Raw genomic sequence first — 24,320 nt, forward strand, 5'->3', positions numbered from 1 at the left:
TTTAGGTTAATTAAACCATGGAGCACAAACACTTCTTGCTCGATTCATTTGCATTTCTACTGGAAAGCAAAATTATTCTTTATAATATATAAAAAGAAAATTAAAAAGAAAGGCTAAATTCATTTTCATAAGTATTAATTAGGTGGCCAATTGAATAAAGCTATTGTTTTCTAATATTATACAATTTGACTTTCAAGACGTTTGTTATTTTAGTTTTCATATAATTAAATAATGGATATCTTTTCTTAGAAAACCAATAAGCTTAGAGCAGGTTTAGAAAGTTTATATAATTCAATGGGACATAGAGTTTTTTTCCTTTAAAATGAATTTGTTTTTTTGTCATTTGCATTAAACAACAAAAAAGGCATTTAATATAGAATACCAAATGGAAGGAACCATTTATTTATTGTTTTCGTGTTAGGAAGCTATATTTTTTATTAACTTATTTAGAGATTCTTTTTATTAGTTTATTTAATAATTTTTTAATTTGCGAATATGCAATCAATATGGTAAAAAACTGATATATTGGTAGCGAATTCAATGCGATTAAAACAAATAGATTAAAAAATTAATTTGTTATAAAAAAAATTAGAACGGCTACACACGGACTCAATATTATACGTTTAAATCTAAACATTTTATCTCTAACAAGATTTGAATTTTTCATTTTTGGTTGATGGACACCTTTCCGTCAGCTCCTAATATCGTCATACTAATTTGTTATAAAACCTTTTAAAAGAAAAATACAATAACTAGCTATATAATTTAGTGTTTTACCCAAAAAGAAGAATCCATAACTTGAATTATACAAAAAAAAATGGTTTGTTTGGATGAATAAAATAAAATAATAATAAATAAAAGACACAATATAAAGATATCATGTAATCGTTTTTGTTTTTATTGTGTTTCTTTGTTTTTCTTTGCCTGACCTTGTTTCTATATAGACTATGGTTTTTAATAAAATTTTGTTGTTTCAAAAAAAATATATGTTATTGTATTCTATTTTATAAATTTTATTTAAAATTTATTATATTAATATATTATTTGATATAAATAAATGTTTGAGCGAAATTAATTTTATAAACAAAAATAGAGAACCCTAGGATGTAATTAAATTCTAATAAAGATTGAAATATAATATCAAATAAATGAAAAATATTTTCATTATAATACTCAAGCTTTGAAAGATAATTATTTTCATACGGGTTGGCTAAAAAAACACCCCATATTGCAATATGGACACCCTAAATAATTTTTTAAATATTTTTATTGGCTGAAATTGTATTGTTTTCCGAAAAAAGCTGATTAAAAACAGTTAATTATTTGTTGACTTTTTAAAAAGTGGTCAATGGGGTGTCCAAGAGGTGTGTTATTAGCAACACCCTTTTCATACGTATACCACCATTTCAAGACCAAATGCAAGACCAAGCATGTTGCATACATACACTTTTTCCTTATAACCATCATTACTACGCACATGAAAGGCCTTCAATTCTGTGCACATAAGTCGGCAACTTGTTTTCTAACCTTTAAGACCACCTCTTTTTCTATACATCCAAGGAATCAATCTCTATTGTAATTTATCACTTAACGTAATATTTTCACAATAAAATCAAAATATTTTATGTAAAAGCTGAAATCAAGACTTAAATATTTTAAAATAGCTAAGGTGACATATCTAGATATTAAGAGATGTGTTGATAACATGACTTCTCGAGTTTAAATCTTACCGTTAGAAAGTAGGGTAATATACATAAAATTTACAGTTTAACCGTAACATTTTATTTTGATCACTTAAAATCACACATTGTTGAAATAAACTTCCACTACAACTATTGTGATATCGATGCATCATATGCTATATAAAATAGCAGGTTATGCGTATGTCATACATGAATGTCATGATTCTATTTATATGATGTCATGCAGGTTTCATTTTTAATACTTGGTAAACTAGAAATAGATTTTTATGTTGATCACAGTATAGAATTTCTTAAAAAAAAAATTATTGACTTTAACTGATCGAAATAAAGTATAAAGTTAGACTCTAAAAAAGACAGTTTTTATGTATATGGCCCTAGAAATTACAATATAAGTTACAAATCAATTAACAAATAAAAGAAAACCAACATGTCGAAAAGTGTTACCAGATTGGTTTGTTTATGAGCTTGTGAAACGACAGTCTTGAAAATGAACATGGTATCGAAAACACAATGGGGATATGATAAGGGTCCCTATGATAATGGTGTTGGGAAGATTAGGTGTACAATTGGATTGTTAAATACGTTTCGCTTGAAATATGGAGCATTAATGGTCCCACTACTTTATGAATATTTAAAATACCTCTAAAGTTTCTTTTTGGCGCTCTTTTACTAAGAAATACAATTATTTTTTAGTACATATAATGCACGTTATCGTAATAATTACTATGGGATCTTCAAATTTACCTATACACACCACAATTTATGCTTTTAAATTGTACGGTTCTATTAAACATAAAATATTATGTATAAGATAAAAACTATTATGTACGAATTACTTCGGTTTTTAGTATACTAATATGTGTCCTAAAGGCACATAATAAAAAATATTAATTAGGAAAAATATTACTATAATTAAATACGTAATATATTTATTATTGGGATTATTAATGTTGTAACTCTCAAAATTTTAACAAATTTAGAACTTTTCAAAACATCATTTGACTAATAGAAGTGTTACAAAAACAATAAACCAAGAATATGTACGGTCACGTCTTCGCATTGTCACGGTCCACAAAAATGTCTAAAGTCATACACAAAAACTGTAAGCACAAAGTTTAGTGAGTTCCCCCAAAATACCAACATATGAACAATTAACATATTCAAATAACAACATGTATTGGGTCCACAACTAAAAGATTGGATTACCGTTTAGCCCACAGTATGAGTCTGGTTTGCTTATCGGGACCATAACTCATATTTGGCTTGCTCCTGAGCCCACAACATAAGTCTGGCTTGTCCTCGGGGCCCCCAACTTATGTATGGCTTGCTCTCTGACCCAATCAGTCATCAGATTGAAATACTCTCAAGCCTTCAGTACGAGTTTGGCATACAACCCGGTCCTCAGCTCGTATCTGGAATGCACTTGAGCCCTCAATATGAGTCTGACATACCCCACCCGACTCTCAACTTATATCTGGAATGCCCCAATACCCATAAGATCTTAGTACGAGTCTGAGATATCACCCTGTCCTCAGCTCATATCTAGAATGCATCTGAGCCCTCAGTATGAGTCTGGCATACCACCCAGTCCTCGACTCATATATGGAATACTCCAGGGTTTGTTGGCTACAACACGAAGCAATACAACCTCAACCCAACACAATGTGTCTACGAATAACAACATATATAGATAATCAGAAAATATCATAATAGTCCTACAGATCTACCATACTAGCATATCAAAACTATCATGCATATTTATTCCACACTCAACATATCAACGAATATCAGGTTATCAAACCAATGGGCCAGCCTTGGTGCCTTCGACCCGTAAGTACAATAAGGAAAACTCACATCGCACACTGAGCAGAACTGAAGAGGACCATCTTCGAATCTCAACTCCAACCAACACCTATTCATCAAATAGAGACCAATCCTTAGATAGCACTCAAAATACCTTAAATACCCCTTAGATCAAACTTGGTCAAAGTCAAAAGTCAAAGTCAACAATCCATGTTGACTCCAACACACCGTGTTGACTTAGAAACATGTCGTGTTCCACCTGCATCCAAACAGTCTGGAAAATCCTGGCCAACACTCAATGTTGATTTAGAAACATGTCGTGTTTGCCAAAGTTCCAATAGCTTAATACATTAAGCCATTTCCTCGATTGTAAGAGCTCTAAATCTCAGATCTAGTCTGAAATGTGATCCAAAAGGATAAAGTTTCCAAGTTTATCCATTGGGACTACCCAAAAAGGTCCAAAAACCCAAATAATAAGCTTGATAATGCAATGGATTAACCACAATACACTTAATCCTTAAGATCTAAAGACTATCCTTTCCAGAAGAGATTCTAACACCTAAACCCTCACAAAGATTGGTGCTTTTTAGACATACATGTCCAATGCATGTCTTGGACCCATATTAGGTCAAAATGAGGATTTATGACGTAATCTCTATACATGGCATACAGTGTGGAGTGGTAGATCTGCCTTAAAACATCTGAATAAGACTTCACCCTCAAAGTCATGCTCCATAAACAACTCTGGATATTGCTCTCGCATCTCATACTTCGGATCCCAAGTCAACTCGGACCCCTTGCGATGTTGCCACTGGACCTGAACCAAGGGCACCTCTTTGTTCCTCAGAACCTTCACTTTCCGATCCAATATCGCAATCGGCCTCTAAATATAATTTAGGCTCGCATCCACCTGAATGCCCTCTAATGGTACTATTGTCGTCTCATCAGCTACACACTTCCTCAACTAAGACACGTGGAAGGTGTTATGAATCTTACTCAACTCTGCATGTAGCTCCAACCGATATGCTACCTTACCCACTCTGGCGGTCACTCTGAAAGGATCGATGTATCGGAGCCCCAACTTTCCTTGTTTCCTGAAATGAATCACTCCTTTCTAGGGGGATACCTTCAATAGGAAAAATCTCCCACATGGAACTCAAGCTCGGATCGTCGTCTGTCTGCATAACTCTTATGGCGACTCTGGGCTGTCAGTAGTCTCTGCTTGACCTGTTGAATGTGTTCAGTCGTCTTGAGCACTATGTCAGTGCCACCTATCACTCTCTGCCCTACCTCTCCCCAACAGATGGGGGTCTGATACCTCCTCCCATATAGAAGCTCGAAGGGACGCATACCAATACTCGAATGATGGCTGTTGTTGTAAGAAAACTCAGCCAAGGGCAAAAAGGTGTCCCAACTTCCTTCGAAGTCCATAACACATGCACGCTACATGTCCTCAAGCGTTTGAATTGTCCGCTCGCTCTGCCTGTCTGTTTGTGGGTGGTATGCGGTATTAAAATGCAAACGGGTACCCAAATCCTCATGAAATTTCTTCCAGAATCTGGAAGTGAAACGTACATCTTGATCTGACACTATCGAGGTCGGCACTCCATGCCGTGCTTCCACCTCTCTCACAACCATCAAATCTTCATGGATTCGACCACTTTACCACTATACACTATTTTAGTGTAAAAGATTCATGTTTATTAAGTTTGTTGCCCTTGAAAACCACCAAATTTTGGTGCTGTTGTCGGGGATTGGTTTATTTTTAATCAATTCGTTTCTTTATGCCAAGATCTCAATGTATAGATGCTTTGATTTATAATCCGTAAAATTGAAAGAGAAGTAAGGCGTTTGGCGAAGGAAAAGAGAATAGAATGTGGTCAAACTTCAAATCCTTACGGGGATCCGATGGTTGAAACCGATTCATCAAGTGACACGGAACCCAAACCCCTATAACAAAATCCCTGCATCATCGAACCAATTGTAATGGGGGATGGAGGATAAGCTCCCAAAAGAACATTGAGGCAAATGATGGAAACCGATGTTACACAAACACCAAACGGTATCAATTACCTCGTTTTTTAAGGAGGTTCGGAATTGAAGTCAAGTTTAGTTCATCACCTTCCGACTTTTCATGGATTGGAGAATGAAGATCCCCATAAGCACTTGAAGATGTTCCAAATTATTTTCACTAGTATGAAGCCACAAGGGTCAACCGATGACCAAATCAAATTAAGGGCATTCCCCTTTTCATTGGCCAATAGAGCTAAGGATTGGTTATTCTATCTTCCATAAGGGTCAATCAACTCATGGACCAACATGGAAAGAGCTTTTCTGGACAAGTTCTACCCCGCTTCAAGAGTCTCAAGTCTTAGAAATGAGATTTGTGGAATCCTCCAAGGTCAATATGAGACTTTCCATGATTATTAAGAGAGGTTAATGTGACAATAGTCAATTTCGGGTCAAGTCAAATTCAAACAATGTCAACAAGTCAAACCGGACGACTCAATTAGCCCTTACGTATTAGGGTTTACGTTGTTCTATAGATTCGAGGATCAGTCTTCATCACTTGCTACAACCATGTAAATTTTCCCTTTGTTGTTGTAGTTTTCAACATCTTCTTCTTCATCACCGGAGGACCATACTTGGTGATCCCTTTTCACTTGAGCAACATAAGCTCTTGCCTTCTCTTTTTCCCAATCCTCAATTTATTGAGCCATTCTGAGGTAAAATGCTTTTTCTTTTACCATATTTGTTTTGCAGTCTCTGGCAAAGTGGTTATCTTTATGACACTTATGACACACAAGAACTCCGTCTTTGTCTTCGGTAGGGGTACCGAAGTCTGAAGATTGTTTGATCTAAGGGGCATTTTGTGGATGATGAGGATTTTTGGGATATCTTGGATGGTTACTCTGCGGGTTGAAGTTGCGGTTAAAGGGTGGTTTGGTGAAATGTTGGTTCTTTTAAAATGAGGATGGTGGAAGTCTGTTAAACTGTTTGCTGACTAGGGCAATGGCATTCTGAAACTCTTCTTCTTCATCAAGTTCTACATCGACTTTATAAAACTGTAGAGAGTTGTCATATGAAGATTGGTATGATGACTTTGTGGTATAAGGGTACTAAGGAGTTTTGAACTGCGGGGCTTGAGCCATCAAGGCAAGTGGTCCACCCAAGTCTGCACAATCCTTTAACACTGTCCATTCTTGTGCATGTAGTTCACCGTAGAACTTGAATAGTGAAAGGGTGTGGATTTTCCTGTCTTTTTGGACTATCATCTTAGCAATAGTCCAATGTCTATCTAACCTAAAATATATGTTGGTTTTCTGTCCAACAATGTTCTGCAACATGTCCAACACAACATTTTCATTTTTGTAACCTCCATTTTTCTCTTATGATTTTTCCTATTGATATGTCCAAACCATTGTAATCTTCATTCCTTTAATTTTTCAATGATCAGTATCACTCCTAACAAATTCCTAAAAGACGTGTTTCGTTTTCTGTCCAACAATGTACTTTAACATGTCTGACACAACATTCACATTTTTGCAACCTCCGTTTTTTCACTTATGACTTTTCCTACTAATTCCATTCCCTTATTTATTCAATAATCGGTATCACTCCCAACAAATTCCTAAAATACGTGTTTGGTTTTCTATTCAACAATGGTCTACAACATGTCCTACACAATATTCATATTTTTGCAACCTCCATTTTCTCCTATGAATTTTCTCTCCCCACCCTAACGATGGGAGTTGGTTGATGAGTTAAATTCCACGCAGGAAGTCTAGGGATCAAATTTTGGTAAACTCAAAATATTGTTAGTATCCAATGATTGACCTCCAACATAGGTTTTGGGATGGGTTGACGTGGGCCGTTCATATGGTACGGTTTACCATTTTTTGTGATCTTTATTTATTGACGAACATTCATATCCATATAAGAAGGTTGACCTTAGCACCACTGTATAACGTTTTCTCTTTAAATAGGGTAATATATATTAGTTGTCACATAAACGTTTAAGAACAATAAATATACAATATTAATGATTGACAACTAAATACTTTACATATTTTGAAAATGGAAAATCTCCGATAAAATCTCAATATATTTGAGTCAGTTTACGGTTTAATTCCAATTTTTATTTTTTGAATAGAAGAGTCCTGTTTATTTTATATTTTGCCCAAATTAACAAAATAAATCTTTTTTTTTTTTAACAAAATACCAGAATATCATATAAAAATAGATAACTAAGACTTTTCTATTCAAAAAATAAATGTTGAGATTAAACTGTAACTGCCCCAAAATATTAAAAATTTATTGGAGATTTCCCTTAGAAAATTGAAGAATTGATGATATATATTTTTTTGATTTTTAATTTATATTTGTAGTTTGAGATTGTGAATTATATCGAAAGTGAATAATATGCTATTGGATGTTTTTCAATTTGTTGACGTATAAATCATGTAGTAAAAAAAGAGGATAAGATGCACTAAAACGAAAAAGTCCTAATGTATCAAACAACCTAGAAATTTAAATCACTAGAACAATATTAGTTCAAGTGGATTAAGACTAAAATATCAAACCACAATCAATCACGTGCAATGAAAAATACCAAGCAACAAGTAAATTAAAGAGGCATAAAGATTTACGTAGAAAACCCAAATCGGAAAAAACCACGGGTGGAGGAAGATGAGAAACAATCCAATAATATATTACAGTGTTTACAGAGCTTTATCAAAGAGATTACACTGAGCTATAATGATTTGGTGATAAAAGGGAAAAACCGTAGAAAATGTATTTCAAGAAAGGAAGAAGAAGAAGAAGTGTTCAAAACTCTCTCACTTGATTTTCGTGCATTCAATGAGAATAAAAAGGGAAAAAGGTTTGACCAATTTGGCTAATTTGGTCCTTCAAGAATGGAGTATTTGTATTTTAGGAACAAGCTCTTTTTAGAACCGAAAACACCCATTTAGACCTAGTGCCCTTCTTAGACCTGAAATAACCATTTTAGACCTAGTGCCCTTTTTAGACCCAAGACAACCAAATTAGACCTGGATTGATGAAAACACAAAATTTCCCTTGAACTAAGTAGAACTTGTGAATGTTGGAAGGTATATTTCCACAATCTCTACCTTGACTTCAAAATAAACAATGAAAACTGAAAATTTCCCAACAATCACCAAGAAAATTAAACACTAACAACTCATCAAACTCCAAAACTTCATAATAACCTGAAAACACCATTCAAAGAAAATTTGATTCCGAAAGATAAAATACTTCCTCCACCACCGAGTCGTTTAGGATCAATTTCCATCATAAACATCCACCAAGGCCAAACATAATTTGAACTTGACTCTTAGTGAACATATCAGCGGGTCTATAACTTTGTATGAATCTTGTCCACGACAAAATCACCTTTTTTATTGATATTTTGCACAAAGTGGAAACAGATATCAATGTGCTTTGTTCATGAAACATTTGATATTTACTTAAGAAGATAACACTTTGATTGTCATAGAATACTGTGGTAACCTTTAATCTATCATCGAGTTCACTAAATAAAATCCTCAACTAGATGTCTTCCTTAACTGCTTCTGTAATTGCCATATACTCTGCCTTGCTAGATGACAAAGCAACTATAGACTACAACTAGGCTTTCTAACTAATAGCACAACCATGTAAAGTAAACACATACACTATAATCGAGCTTTGTATATCCAAGTCTTTGCCATAATCTGAATCAACATATCCAAGCACCCCGGTGTTAGATTTACCAAAGTGTGGACACATAGAAGGCGTACCACGTAGATAACAGAAGATCCATTTCATTGCTTTCCAATGTCTTTTCCCAGGTTCGACATATATCTATTAACCATGCTAATAGCATAAGCCAAATCTAGGCGCATGCAAATCATAACATACATCATGGATCCAACAACACTAGAGTATGGTATGTGTGCCATATAAGCCATATAAGTCTCAGTAGTAGGACTCAAACATGATGATAACTTGAAATGAGCTACAAAAGGTGTATTGACAGGTTTTGCTTCATACATATTGAAGCGTCTTAGGACTTTCTCAATGTGACTTTTTCTGAGAAAGATGCAAGATCCTAGACTTCCTATCACAAACATTTTCCATACCTAAAATCTTTTTGGCAGCTCCCAAGTTATTTCTTTCAAAATCAGCTTTTAATTGACCTTTTAATTTCTTAATATCCTTCATATCTTTTGTGGTGATCAACATGTCATCCACGTATAAGAGTAAGTAGATCATCAAACCATCGTCACTATATTTTTAATAAACACAACTATCACGGGCGCACCTCTTGAATTCGTGACTGATCATGAGTGAACCAAAGCTCTTATACCATTGTCTAGGAGACTACTTGAGGCCATAAAGAGATTTATTCAATTTACACACATATTCCTCTTTGCCAGGAACTACAAAATCCTCAGGTTGTTGCATAAAAGCTCTTCCTTAAGCACACCATTTAAGAAAGTTATAATAACAACAAGTTGTTCTAATTCATAATCATTAGAAGTAACCAATCCTAATAATACATAGATAAAAGTATGTTTAACAATTAGGGAACAAATGTTAGTGTAATCAATACCAGGAATCTGAATATAATTAGCTACTAACCGAGCTTTGTACCTTGGTTTCTCATCCGTGTTGACAGGTTCCTTGATTTTGTAGACCCACTTGCATTTAACTAGCCTTTTGCATTTCAGAATAGGAACTAAATCCTAATTACCATTTATTTCAAGGACTCCATCTCAATTTGCATTGCAATCATCCATTCAGTTGAGTCTTTAGACTTAACATCCTCAACATAATTCGCAGGCTCCATTCCAGACTCAATATCATCAATAACAATAAAGGCATAAGCAACAAGATCAACTTTAACATACCTCTTTAGAGGTACACCTAATCTTCTCGTTCTATCTCTTGCAACTCATGGAGTAGTAGCTCGTGGTGGTGATACATTGTCTCTTCAACAACGGGGTCATCAGACGAGGAAGACTCTTGATTTTCTACTGAACTTGGAATAGAAGTCGAAGGTGAAGTAGGAAGCTCCACCTCTATTTGAGCTTTCTCTTTACTTGCTTCAGATGATGCATCTAATGCACATGTACCGTTTGAAGAGTCTGAAACTGGTTTAATCATACCAAACTCATCAAAAGTAACATCTCTTGAGATAATGACTTTCTTTAGATCAAAGCTCCATAACTTGTACCCTTTAACACCCGGATTGTACCTAATCAAAACACATTTGATTGCACTCGGTTCTAACTTCCCATTGTCAAATCATGCATTAGTTGGACATCCAAAAGGTTTTAAATTTGTATAATCAACAGGTTTCCCGGACCATAACGCAAACATAGTTTTCTTCTTAATTACTCATGATGGTGATCGGTTGATGAGATAGTAAGCAGTCAAGGCAACCTTCGCCCAAAAGGACTTTGCTAATTTGGAATTAGAAGCATAAACCAAACCTTCTCCATAATGGTGTGATTCATCCTTCAAGATAACCCATTTTGTTGAGGTGTATGGTGTAACAACCCAATATTTCAGGTCAATATAATGTAACACAAGTCAAATTTAGGTCAAAATTTAACGTTCCTAAAAGCTTATTTGGGTTGAATGAAGTGATAGATATTGTAACAAGGTTTTCGGAACTATAGAGAACACTAAAATCCGAGTTATAACGAAGAAGTTATGACCAATCGAAGATCCGCGACAATACTAGTAAGACACTGTTAAGCGTGAAATGCGAAATTCCAATAAAATACTTTTTAGCCTTAGGTATCTAAATGAAAGTCGTAGATATCACAAAACCGTGAACATACATAAAAAGAACGCCCAAATGTGACTTCATATGAGGAAGTTATGATTTTTTGAAGTTTCGGACGTAGCAGTAGACAGCTAAAAACTCGAAATAGAGATCGAGTGACTTTTTGCCAACTTGACCTAAATGAGAATCGAAGATCTCATCAACAATATTACAACGGTAAAAAGTCTGACGAAAACGGACATCGGATGAAAAAGTTATGGATTTTTAACGAACTTTTCCCGTCCCGACCTGTTAAAAATATAATATTAAAAATAAAATCAAAATTAGCCGACAAAGTCTAAATGAAAGTTGTAGATCTTGTTTTTACCTACATGTCGATATAAAGAACGTCGAAAACGAAGTTCGTATGCGAAAGTTATGACTTTCTAAAGTTCGGGGTGCAAACCCCAAGGCTGTGTCAGAGCTCACGAGGTGAACATATGTAGTTCACGAGGTGAGCCTAGCTCACGAGGTGAACATATGATGGACGTCTTCCAGGGGAAATGGCCATGACAAATGCAATGACGTATCGAGCTCCCGAGGTGAACATATGTAGTTCACGAGGTGAACATTAGAAACTCACGAGGTGAACCCAAAAAATTCACCCTATAAATAGAATTCAAGGGACAGATGAGTTTGGTTGCTCATCTCTTACTCTTCCAGTCCCGAGATTTCTGAGAAATCGACTTCTTTCCAGTCGAAGTGCTGCCCGAGCAAAGCCTCATTTTCATCAAATCGTCACTCCTAACAAGTGAGTTCATACCCCTACAACCACACTATAAATTCTTTTTAAATGCTTTTGAAACACTTTTAAGGGGGGAATACAAGTAAACACACAGTTAAAATCGTGTGAAACACCAATCTGTTGCTATACTTTTCGTACTATTATTTTAACTATCATATGAAGTTGTTATCATGCAAAACACCTCACAACACAACTTTACCCTCTTGGGATACAATATGTTTTATAAATAGAAATATGTTTTATTTATAAGTTTGCATACTACATCATATCAAGGGTAACCATTTCAACTATAACATGATACTTTTGCAAGAAAACTCAACTCATCATCACGCCTTTGTAACACGATAGAAAAGGAAATCATTTCATACAAACGATTTTTCAATATATTACTCGTGAACTTGTTGTTAGCAATCATGTGATGTCATATGGCTTTGTTTGTACCAAACGAAAGTCCCCACCTATAACCAGAGTCTCTTGGACGGAGAGCGTGACAAGTGTGTATAGATCTATACGGGGCTAACGACTTCGCACCCTGACTGTTAGCTACAGTCCCCGGGGTGACAAATGTCAACATTAGGTATTGTATCTAGTATGGTTATGAGGAACTCACAACACGCGGAAACAATGACCCGTGCACGTAGTAATACACAACTCAATCATGCTCGGGGGGGGGGGGGGGGGGGGGTAATAACTATATTCTAGGGTATTATAGGCATGTTCAAAATTTAGGATAAACACTTCCACAACTAGTTTTATTTTAAATAATAAAACTATACATTCTCAGTTTAAGTATGGCATATTTACTTACATTCATGGTCTTGGTTTATATAAGACTACACCTCACTTTTAGGAAAATATAGGATTTTCCTGGTTCAAACACATTCATTTGGTACAATAACGATTTACAACATCATTCTTTTGAGCATGTCATAGTTGCTTACATGTTACGGTCTTGGTCATTTGAGACTGCATTTCACTTTTAGGAAAATATAGGATTTTCCTGGTTCAAATACATACAATTTATACAACAAACACTCATACTCATTTCATACACTCATAAGAAAATATCGGATTTTCTGGAAAACGAACATGAACTTTCGAATGGCATACATTTTCTCAAAACACTACTTATGAACTCACCAACTTAAATGTTAACACTTTTTCTTTGAAATAACTTGTATTCTCAGGAAATCACTAAACCAGGTTAGCAACAGCTTTTGAAGACTTACGCTCAGGCGTTAATTTAATCTTTTGGACATCATATTGTAATTGACTTTTGCAAACATGTAATACTACAATCATGTAAACTTTTCAATTATGTATATGATAGTTGTGTGTACTTTCTTTACTATTCATTTGTTATGATACTGTACATGACGTCTGTGACATCCCCAAAATCACGGCCAGAAAAGACCGGTTTGTTTATGCTTTGTTTAAAAATCAGAGTAACATTTTAAATAAAAGTGTTGCAGAATTTGTCCCAAAACAATAATATGATAAAGATTTATCAAAAGCATTTCCATAGAAATGTATTTCATTAAAAGACTCGGGATGTCATGTTCGTACAGATCAAAAGCATAAACAATACAATACAAGCCTTACTACATTATTTCATATCTACAGGCCTATATCCGTAATCCCTCGTCCAAACATCATATATATGCTTAAGCGCCACTACCTGTAATACATAAAACTGAGTGGGTCAGACTTGGGAGCCTGGTGAGCACATAGGGTTTTCAACCCACAATAAATCAGTTTATTAACTTCATTAAATTAAACAAACCCGATTACCCGTTCCCGTTATCCTCACATTACGTCCCTAAGCATCTATCATAAGGGACCTATCTTAAGGATTATCATCGGGATGGACATTATTGCTAAGGGGATTTGTTAGCAACAAATGTCCTTAAGGCAACCATGTGGGGGATGGAGTACATATGGTGAGCACACAGTTCAAATAAACACACAGTTCGAATAAACACCTACAGGTTGCGAGCCTGCTAGTGTTCCACCGGACTGTCTAGAATAGTCTGTGGTCGTCATCTATACTCCGCTAGATGATTGGATCATCAATAACATCTACAACAAGGCCTCTCATTATTTTATTTTGTCACACAGAAACTATTACATCTACCCATGTTTTACCCAACACATTTTGTAGATATAAAATACATATACAGTTTAAATCTTTGAAAACATGTATAAAACGTTCATCCAGCATAGATAGCAAGTATTCAGATAATATGCACACATAACACGTAATTTATATTAAATACTTCATATCTATGTGTAAGCTGAAAGTAACTATGCACTCACCTGAAAAAGTGGTGATTCCGAACTCAGACAACGCTTCGTTTCTTACAAAGAATTTTCTTCGACGAAACCTAGTATTATTACCACTAGAGTTTGGTTTATTATTCGTCGAGACTAATTAATAGTCTAGCTATTATTATTATTATATAAGCGTCAAAAAATACTTATATAACCCATAATAATAGCCCAAGTATTTATTATAAGTTCCTAATAACGTTACTATAATTAAATAAAAGCTATATTAAAAATAGCGTAGGCGTAGCTCACTTACAGCGGGTTTTATATAAAACCAGGATTTGCTTGGAGCAGAGTTTCTGAGTCGAAAAGCTCTTCTTCTCGGAGCCGTCGAACACTTCGGGGTTCCGCCTCATGCTAGGGAGGTTCCCTAGGCTTTTCGGGGGATTTCGGGGCTAGAGAGAGGTTCTAAAGAGAGAGAGAGAGTAAAGAGAAGAAAGAATGGGAAAGGTGTGAAGAAAATGAGGGTGGGAGAGGTGGTATTTATAGGGTGAAATGTGGCTGAACTTGGTGCCACATGTCACCATTTGGTGGCAAGCCTTGGGGAGAAAGCAATGGCCAAGATTGTGCCACATCACCCATTTTCGCACAGCACACTTTCGACTTCTAAAATCCGTAACTTTCACATACGACCTCCGTTTTTGATGTTCTTTATATCCACGCGTAGGTAATAATAAGATCTACAACTTTCATTTTGACTCCGTCGGCTAATTCTCGACCGATCTTAAATTTAACAGTACAAGGAGATTATACTGTTAAACGTCTGCGTAAAATTCATAACTTCTACATACGGACTCTGTTTTTGTCTGTCTTTTTACCGTTGATTTCCTATTAATAAGATCTTCAACTCTCATTTACATTTCGTAAGCCAAAAACCGCTCCAACTAAAATTCGAGTTTCGGGCTGTGCACTGCTAAGCCGAATCTTAGAAAAATCATAACTTCCTCATACGAAGTCAGATTTGGGCGTTCTTTTTATGGATGTTCTCGGTTTAACATATACTACAACTTTGGTTTAGATCACTAAGGCTAAAAATCCCTTCATCGTAAATTCACTATTTATGTCTCCCGGTGTCGTGTCGGTTTTGCCGTTAAACTTCGACGGGCTATAACTTCTTCGTTATAACTCGGATTTTGGCGTTTTTATATCCTCGGAATCCTTGTTCGACCACTACAACTTTATGTAGAGATATCGGGCTTATCTCACACTTTAATTTTGACACTTATTTTTATTCTTTATTAAATATATATTTATAATAAAGTAATAAGCACACAAATACACATAATTCACATTGAATTAGAATATTTCATCTTTATTACATCAAAAAAAGTTACAATAGTTGACCTAGACTATTACATCATCTAAAAATGCTTAGCCCCGAAACCCGGGCGTTACAACGTCCTCCACCCCCGAACGTTTCCGCCGTTCAGGTTTGGGGGTGTGACATATGGACTACTGTGTGATGTTGAGTGATGCCTTCCTTACAACAATATGCATTGAACTCTTCTACGCAAAACTCAAGTCCATTATCTGTGCGAAGATACTTTACCACCAATATTGATTGCTTTTCAACTTGTACTTTCCAATTTATAAAGGTAGAAAAAACGTCTCCCTTATTTTTCAAGAAGAAAGACCACACCTTCTTGGAGAAATCATAAATGATAGTAACCATATAAACAGCTCCACCTTTCGAAGCAACTCGAGTCGGTCCCCAAAAATATGAGTGTACATAGTCAGGTGGTCCTTTAGTTGTATGAATACCACTCATAAATTTCACTCGTTTTGCCTTGCTATATACACAATCTTTACAGAACTCTAAATCAACAATCTTTTGCTCACCAAGTAATCCTCTTTGACTCAATTCAAACATGCCTTGCAAAATCATATGGCCGAGTCAAGGTGCTAAAGACGGAACCAATTTGGATCAGAAAGATACTTTGAAACAACAACATAATCACTCAAAATCGTTTGTCTATCAAGAAAGTAGAGATCTGAGGTTTTATGCTTGACTCTCAGTTCTTCAGAACCATCTTTGAATACCCTAAGAACTCTACCTTTACCAACAAAATCGTATCCCTTTTTATTAAAGGAACTGAGAGATAATAAGTTTCTTCGGAGGTCAGGAACATATATAACTTCCCTAATGGTTCTGATAACTTCGTCAAACATACGGGTTCTGCCTGAGCCATGTCCAAAAACTAGACATGTATAATTCTTACCCATCAGAACATAGCCTTGGTTAACCCTTTAAATGTCTAAAACCAACTTCTATTGTGACACATATTAAAAGTACAACCATAATCAAGTATCCATTCACCACTGTAATAAGTTTATCTAAATAAATTGTGAGAAGTTCTCCAATACAATTGACCTCTGCTACATCGGCTTCACCCAAAGTGCTAACATGTTTACCATTTGTTGTTGCTTTCTCTTTATTCTTCAATTTGAAGCATTCATCAATCGTATGTCCCTTCTTGTGACAATAATTACAAAACTTTTCTTTGCTTTTAGACATGGATCTAGTCCTGGTGGAAGTTTGAGGATTATTATCTCTATCTGTTGTTCTTCCTCGGGAATTTAAACCTTCGGCTTTCACATCACTTGAACCACCATCAGTAATATGCTTCATCTTCTTTTTTGAATCCAAAGCTGTAAAAACTTCATCTAAGCCAAGAGTTTCATGACTATATATGATAGTATCACGAAAATGACTGTAAGATTCGGGAAACGACGACAACAAGTATAAAGCTAAATCTTCATCTTCATATCGAACATACATATTCTCTAAGTTACTAACTCTTTGAATGTGGATAAATGCTCAGCTAAAGAACCTCCTTCATTCATTTTAATATTGAGCAACCGATTCTTTAAATGTAACTTATTTGGTAGGCTCTTTGTCATCAACAATTGCTCCAACTTTAACCACAAAGCAGTCGCTGGAGTTTCTTTCAAAACATCTTGCAAAAAATCATTTTACAAAAGCAAATGAATACGGGATTGGGCTGTTAAATCTTTCGTCTTTTTTTCTTCTTCCATCCACAAAGCGGGCATCTTCTCGGAACCCAGAAGCGCCTTGTGTCAATCCATCTGAATAAGAACATCTTTCATCTTAACTTGCAATAGGAGAACTCTGGTGTTTTGATCCAACAACGGAATATCGTACTTCATCGAATACATGATCAATCACTTGATAATATGATCCTAATAAAGTAATATTAAAACATGTAAGCTCTAATACCAATTGTAATAAACAAATAGGATAAGATGTGCTAAAACAAAAAAGCCCTAATGCATCAAACAACCCAGAAATCCGAAACACAAGAGCAATATTAGTTCAAGCACAATAGGACTAAAATATCAAACCACAATCAATCACATGCAATGAAAAATACCAAGCAAAAAATAAATCAAAGAGGCACAAACATTTATGTGGAAAACCCAAATCGGGAAAAAACCACGGGTGGAGGAATCCGAGAACCAATCCACTAAAATATTACAGTGTTTACAAAGCTTGATCAAAGAGATTACAATGAACTATAATGATTTGGTGATAAAAGGGAAAAACCCTTGAAAATGTCATTCAAGAAAGGTGGAAGAAGAAGAAGAAGTCTTGAAAACTCTCTCACTTGATTTTTCTGCGTTCGAAAAATAAAACAGGAAAAGGTTTGACCAATTTGGCTAATTTGGTCCTTCAAGAATGAAGTATCCACATTTTAGGAACATGCCTTTTTAGACCTGAAAGCACCCATTTTAGACATGGTGCCCTTTTTAGACCTGAAACAACCATTTTAGACATGGTTTCCTTTTTAGACCCAGGACAACCAAAGTAGACATGGATTACTGGAAAGCCAAAATAGCCATTGAACTAAGTAGAACTTGTTAATTTTGGAAGGCATATTTCCACAAATCACTATAGCATTATATAAAAAATCTTTTGCAAAAATTAATATTATTTGTAAAAGTATATGTTATGATGAAAAAACATTATCGTTACTTGAAACTTGACTGGTAGAGTAAGAGGCTGTTTAATATATCTTTTACTGGGCCTGGTAAGAGGTTGGGTCTGACTTGTCGAGTCAGACCGTTTGATATCATATTTAGAAGCCTCTGACTCGATCTTGACTCCTCTGTATGTCTTTTACTCGACCAATTCAAGGTTGTGTCTAACTCTCATATCATGCTCAATCAGAACTGACTCAATAATCAAATATTAAACAACCCTTGAGACTGATTTGCTCTTAATTCACTAACTGACTAAGATCGAGACTAATTTGGTCCTAAAAGGGACAGGTTCTTTTTAGGATTTATACCAAAAAATCATTATATATATATATATATAACCTTGTTTTGTTTTAGTCATAATTTATTTTTTGTTTCTCATTTTCCATTATATTTTAGAAAACATTTCATTTTCGGGCCATTGGCCGATCAGCAACAGGTCATGATGACGTGTCGGTTTCATATTTTTCTTAGTTTGCCTTTAGCCACAACATTTACGTATAAATTGCATTTAGCCCCAACATTTACGTATGAGTTTGCACTTAGCCCCAATATTTTTTTTGTTCCCCATTTGTCATTATTTTTTAGAAAAAAATTCATTTTAGCCATTGGCCAATCGCGAATAAGTGTTTTAAAATGTAATATCTTAAAATTAAAAAAGGAAAAGACAACAGTCGAAACTACGATTTTTCCTTTAAGGGTGGGGCGTGTTAGCTACTAAATTAATTGCTTTTTTTTATTAGTTTTTGTTGTATTTAATGCATACATGTATTTTAAAATGAAGGAAAAATACATAATATAAGTTCTAATTCTGTGACATCTAATAAATAATATGATATGTTAATCTTTGAGAAAATCAAAATTGTTAATTAATTCATAACTTATCTAAGAAACAATTTGCTATTTCTAATGACATATTAACAATATTTATTAAGAAACCAAATATTTATAAAGAGTCGAAACTTAGACTTCTCCTTGAGGGGTGGGGCGTGTTAGCTAGTAAGGTAATGACTCTTTTTTTTGTATTACCAATGTTTGTTGTATTTCATATACACATGTATTTTAAAATGATAAAAAAAAAAAAAAAAAAAAAAAAAAAAACTTAGCGCAAATCTTGAGTCTGTGACATCTAATAAACAATATGTCTTGTTAATCTTTAAGCAAATCAAAATTGTTAATTCATTCGTAATTCATCTAAGAACAATTTGTTATTTCTGATGACATATTTGTTGAGAAACCAAATATTTCTAATGACATATTTATTTAGAAACCAAAGAAATAAGAATTTTTATTGGTTCGAAGATTAACATATCACATCGCTTATTAGATATCTTGGCTTACTATATTAAATACAACAAACACTAATAATACACAAAAAGGAATTATAGGCTTACTAGCTAATACTCCTTGCCCTTAAAGGAGAAGTCATAGTTTTGAATATTGCATTTTTTTTAAGTTATTATGTTTTAAAATACTTATTCGTAATTGACAAATAGCTAAAATGAAAAAAATTTCTAAAAAATATTGGGAAATGGAGAAAAAAAAAAGTTATGAATAAATGCAAACTCATACATAAATATTGGGACTAAATACAAACTAAGAAAAATATAAAACCGACACGTTATTATGACCTGTTAGTGACTAGCCAAGGACCCAAAAATGAAACATTTTCTAAAATATAATGGCAAATAAGAAAGAAAAAAAAATTACGGGTAAAATAGCACAAGGTCTATGGCATAAACCCTTCTTTTTATATTAATAAAAACCGGACCATCATTTACGACTGGACTTAAACCGAGCTAAAAATAGTGTTGGTGATTCTCTATCGAAGAGAAGAAGACTGAAGAGTGCGCTTTTGTCCTCTATGTAAGCTAATTGGTGGGGACAAATCAAAAGGTGGAAAAAGTTGCGTACTCATTTAATCATGTGTTGTTGGGGACCCTTCTTTTAAAATGACAAGATAAGAGACGCATAACATGAAGCAAATTATCATTTTGCTTCTTTAGATTTAAGAGAACATCTTTTCTTTAACACCATGTCCATGTCCATAATAATAGATGGAGTAACTTGGGTGCATGGCTCATTTATTCATCTAAAACGGGATTCAAAGCATAATTAAGAAAAGGCTACCAAGACTACACCCTCCAAAATCCAAACTACATATATATGTATATACCAAATTACAACAAGAATACGAATTTGACAATGCATCTGCATGTGGTGAAAATTAAGGAAACAATAACAAAAAAGAATCTTCTTCTCCTGTATACAAAATGATATATATAATGGGGCTAATAGCTATACAAAATGCAGGGATTCAAGTAAATACAAATACCAGTGTGTATTTACCAGGTGGAATTGGAAACGGGGATTCCGTGTTTCTGAAACCATTCCGGCATGCGGAACCTTTCGTATAACACCGGCCTTACATCCCTCTGCTCTGAAAGTTGCTTCAAAAGGGGAAGGAGGACCTCCAGAAGCTGTGTTCATTTGTTATGTATCTTTTTCAGTAAACTATTATCATTCATAATAAGATTTGTATGCAAAAAAACAGCATTCTACTTTGAAATAACAAAGTCATCCAAATAAATGAAAGTATGTTGTTATTTCTTGCATTTAGCAATTATGATGTGGATACCTGGTTGTCACGTGGTTGTCCAGCTGTAAAAGGTATACAAGGGATTCCATTCACTGGTTGCAATAAGAAACTGAATGGATTGTTGTCAACAATAACAATCCTGCAAAAATCTTTTGATACAAAAGAAAGGTCCTTCACGTGTTCTCTATATTCCCTGTGAATTATCAATACAGACTAGCCCATGAGTATAAAATCAAGCTACATTAAAGAATAAAGAAATGCTACGAATTATCAGAATAAAGAAGAAGAAGGTATAATACTCACGTGGAAGTTGTTGAAGGCCGATAAAATCGACGGCTAAATCTGTTTTCAGCATCTATTCTGTCAACAAGTGGTTTTGCATATCCTGGAGTGGTAGAAATCAAAATAATAATAAATCAAAAGGATGATGAAATTCAATATCAGATATTCAAGAAAAAGAAAAGTCATAAGCAAACCTTCAAGTCCTGCTGTGAATAGTACAAGATCAGCAAATTTGCTAAGCTGGGCAAGAAATTCATGCAGTCCAGGGCGTTCAAATACTGTCACATAGTTGATCTTTGGCTTTCCATCATATTCCTTCAAATACAAATATGCTATCAGTTAACTTTATATGAATAATGAAGATTATTAAGACTGATGTATGAATAGAACTGTTTCTCACCTTCTCAGAAGCTATGCATTCTAGCTCAAACCATGTCAATCCAGCATCTGTAGCTTGTTTTCGAACACTATCAGGTAAACTAGATGTCTCATAGGCACATACTAGAGTTTCATCCAAGTCAAGAACCACCTGTAGCCACAGATTGAAAGACAATCCTATAGCTTTCTTAGTGTTTCCTCAAAGGTTATGTTTTAATCAACACTGAGTTTAAATCTTTCTCCATGATGTTAAGGGAGACAAGACTAAAACATTCTCCCTACAATTTGCATATTCTCTAATGGGGTCCTACATATTGTCTAACTCTTAAGTCTTAAGTATACAAGTACATGAAAAACTTTGAGTTAGACAGCATAACTAAAGCCTACAGGAGCAAAGGCAACCTAGTTAATAATACAAAAAAGCAAAAAAGCAAAAGCAATTAAGATTGTGATGGGAGAAGAAAAGAACAAACCTTTAATGGGTAACCACTTTCCCTAATGCCACACAGTTAGATTCTAGGTTTTCTTAAGCTACACTAAATTATGTGTATCAATTAGTGCTAATTCATACCATACAAGCAAACCTAATCACTGTATTAATTTTACTTCTCAAACAATGAATCCATTAATTCCACGGAATGGATTGCTGTTATTCTATCAAAGGCTAGTCTATATGACTATATCTCATTCATACAAGCATATAAATGCTTAACCTCTGTTCAGGTTATATAGCTCAATGCAAAAACTTCAACCAGAACCAAAAAAAATTGGTATTCTAAACAAGGTAAAGCTGTTGAAGTACACTCATGACAGAAATAAATGCCAATACTCACCACATCGATCCAATAAAACATCAACACAAATGAGATGAACAGTCACCGTCGTAACGAAATCAAAACGAACAATCAACAAACTAATACGAAATTAAAACAAAAATAAAAACTAAAACTAAACGTACCGTGAGCTTTGCCGAACAATCATAATCAGCCACAGCGGTGGGAATATGAACGGAAGCGGCAGAGAATGTTGCCGGTTGAGAAGATTCAGGAAATTCAACGTCAGGCAAAGGCTTGAACGATGCCGAAGAAGACGAAGAAGAATAATTGATCAAGGAAGCAACGGAAGGAGTGCCTCTAACGATCTGAACAAAGATCTGAAAGAAGAAAGTCAACCAGTTCAACAGTGACCGCCATACTTGTAAGGTCCTTGTCTGCGCATACACTTCAGTTGCTGCTTGGCTAATATCCGCCATCACCGGTTGCCGGAAAAATAAACAGACGCAGTAACTTAGATTGAAATCTGAACCGAGGATTTCACGAAGGATTCGAGGGGTCTTACCCTGCCTCTGTCTGTGTATATATGTATATGTCTGTGTGTATATATGTAATGATTCGTTTTATGCATTTGTATGCATATAGAATGGAATAAGATTATAAGAAGGATGTGAGGTGTGGTCAAGGCGATGGCGCCTCAAGGAAAGGATTGAACAAGATGGGGAGAGTGTGAGAACCACGCGCTTCTATACTTTAGTGGGGAAACGTTAAAGGTGACGTGGAGATGGGATCGGAGTTCAGGGATAGAATTGTCTTTTCCTCCTTGTTTGCCGTGTTGTTCGGTTTATTTGTTACGTTCTTTAACGAATAAAAGCCGTGGAACACATGAAATTTGGCGTCATATAAAGTTGTGAGATATGATATGAGCCTATCATATCTTTGTGAAACTTTATGGATTTTATTTTGATAGCTTATCAAATAATAAAGTATTTTCTTTTAGAGTAAATTACTGAAAGAAAGTGCTCCTGGGTTAATCTGTGTTTCGATCTCGTTTCAATTATTTTTTCACTTGATCATCATTTACATTTAGTGTTGTATGCTTCCTCCATATCCATATTATTAATACTGTTTAATTTTTGTTGTTAACATACTGTAAAAGTATCATTTTACCATTAGTGTTATGTTTGTATTCTATTTATATTGTTATTATGCAGTTATCGCGCTCAAATTTTCAATAGCGGTCACATGCCGCTATTTGAGATCGTGGTTATCGCGGTGGTATAGCGGTGATATAGCGTTTTTTTAATATTACGTATAATTTATAATTTTATATTATATTTATATAGAAGTTATATATATTTGAGTATTAATACTATAAGTCTATATAGAATTAATATCATAAACCTAAAAACTCATATAAAAACATAACATAATATTCGATTATGATAATAGGGAAACTACGTAGTGTCAAATGTCAAATAGAGATTAATTGTATAGCCCATGTTCAATATCGTATTAGTAGGTCATGGTTGATATAAAGAGTTAAGTACCAAGTCGTAGCCTCATGGGTGTGGTTCGATTTACAAAAAACATTAATGGAGTCTGACCATAGCAGCTGAAGTCGTTGTGAGTACAAAAAAAAGATGAGAAAGAGAGTTGTCGGTAGACGTAGTTGCTTTGAATGCTTTTAATTATGTTAGTTGTTTGGGCATTTTAAAATGAAAGTGTAGTGAGATCATTAAAACTAGTTTTTCATTGACAAAGTAACAAAATGACCCTAAATGTGAACGAAAATGGAATAGCGCCCATAGCGCTGCTTTAGCGGTTAGTGAAATAGCGGTAAATAGCGGTGAATAGCGCCGCTAATAGCGGT

General features: G+C 34.7%; 1 protein-coding gene across 1 annotated transcript; it reads right to left on the reverse strand.

The window, feature by feature from the left end:
* Nucleotides 1-20,551: 20,551 nt before the first annotated feature.
* On the reverse strand, nt 20,552-23,157 carry LOC145028334 (uncharacterized). Its single transcript, XM_078977010.1, has 6 exons — nt 22,633-23,157; nt 21,697-21,825; nt 21,491-21,611; nt 21,318-21,399; nt 21,054-21,207; nt 20,552-20,895 (listed from the first exon to the last, which is right to left on the reverse strand). Exons 1-6 carry the CDS (start codon nt 22,924-22,926, stop codon nt 20,761-20,763), a joined length of 915 nt encoding a protein of 304 aa, XP_078833136.1. The 5' UTR covers nt 22,927-23,157; the 3' UTR covers nt 20,552-20,760.
* Between the last annotated feature and the right edge of the window lie 1,163 nt (nt 23,158-24,320).

This window comes from Lactuca saligna, chromosome 2 (assembly GCF_052625555.1).
Source record: "Lactuca saligna cultivar CGN05327 chromosome 2, ASM5262555v1, whole genome shotgun sequence".
In the NCBI taxonomy this organism is placed as follows: domain Eukaryota; kingdom Viridiplantae; phylum Streptophyta; class Magnoliopsida; order Asterales; family Asteraceae; genus Lactuca; species Lactuca saligna.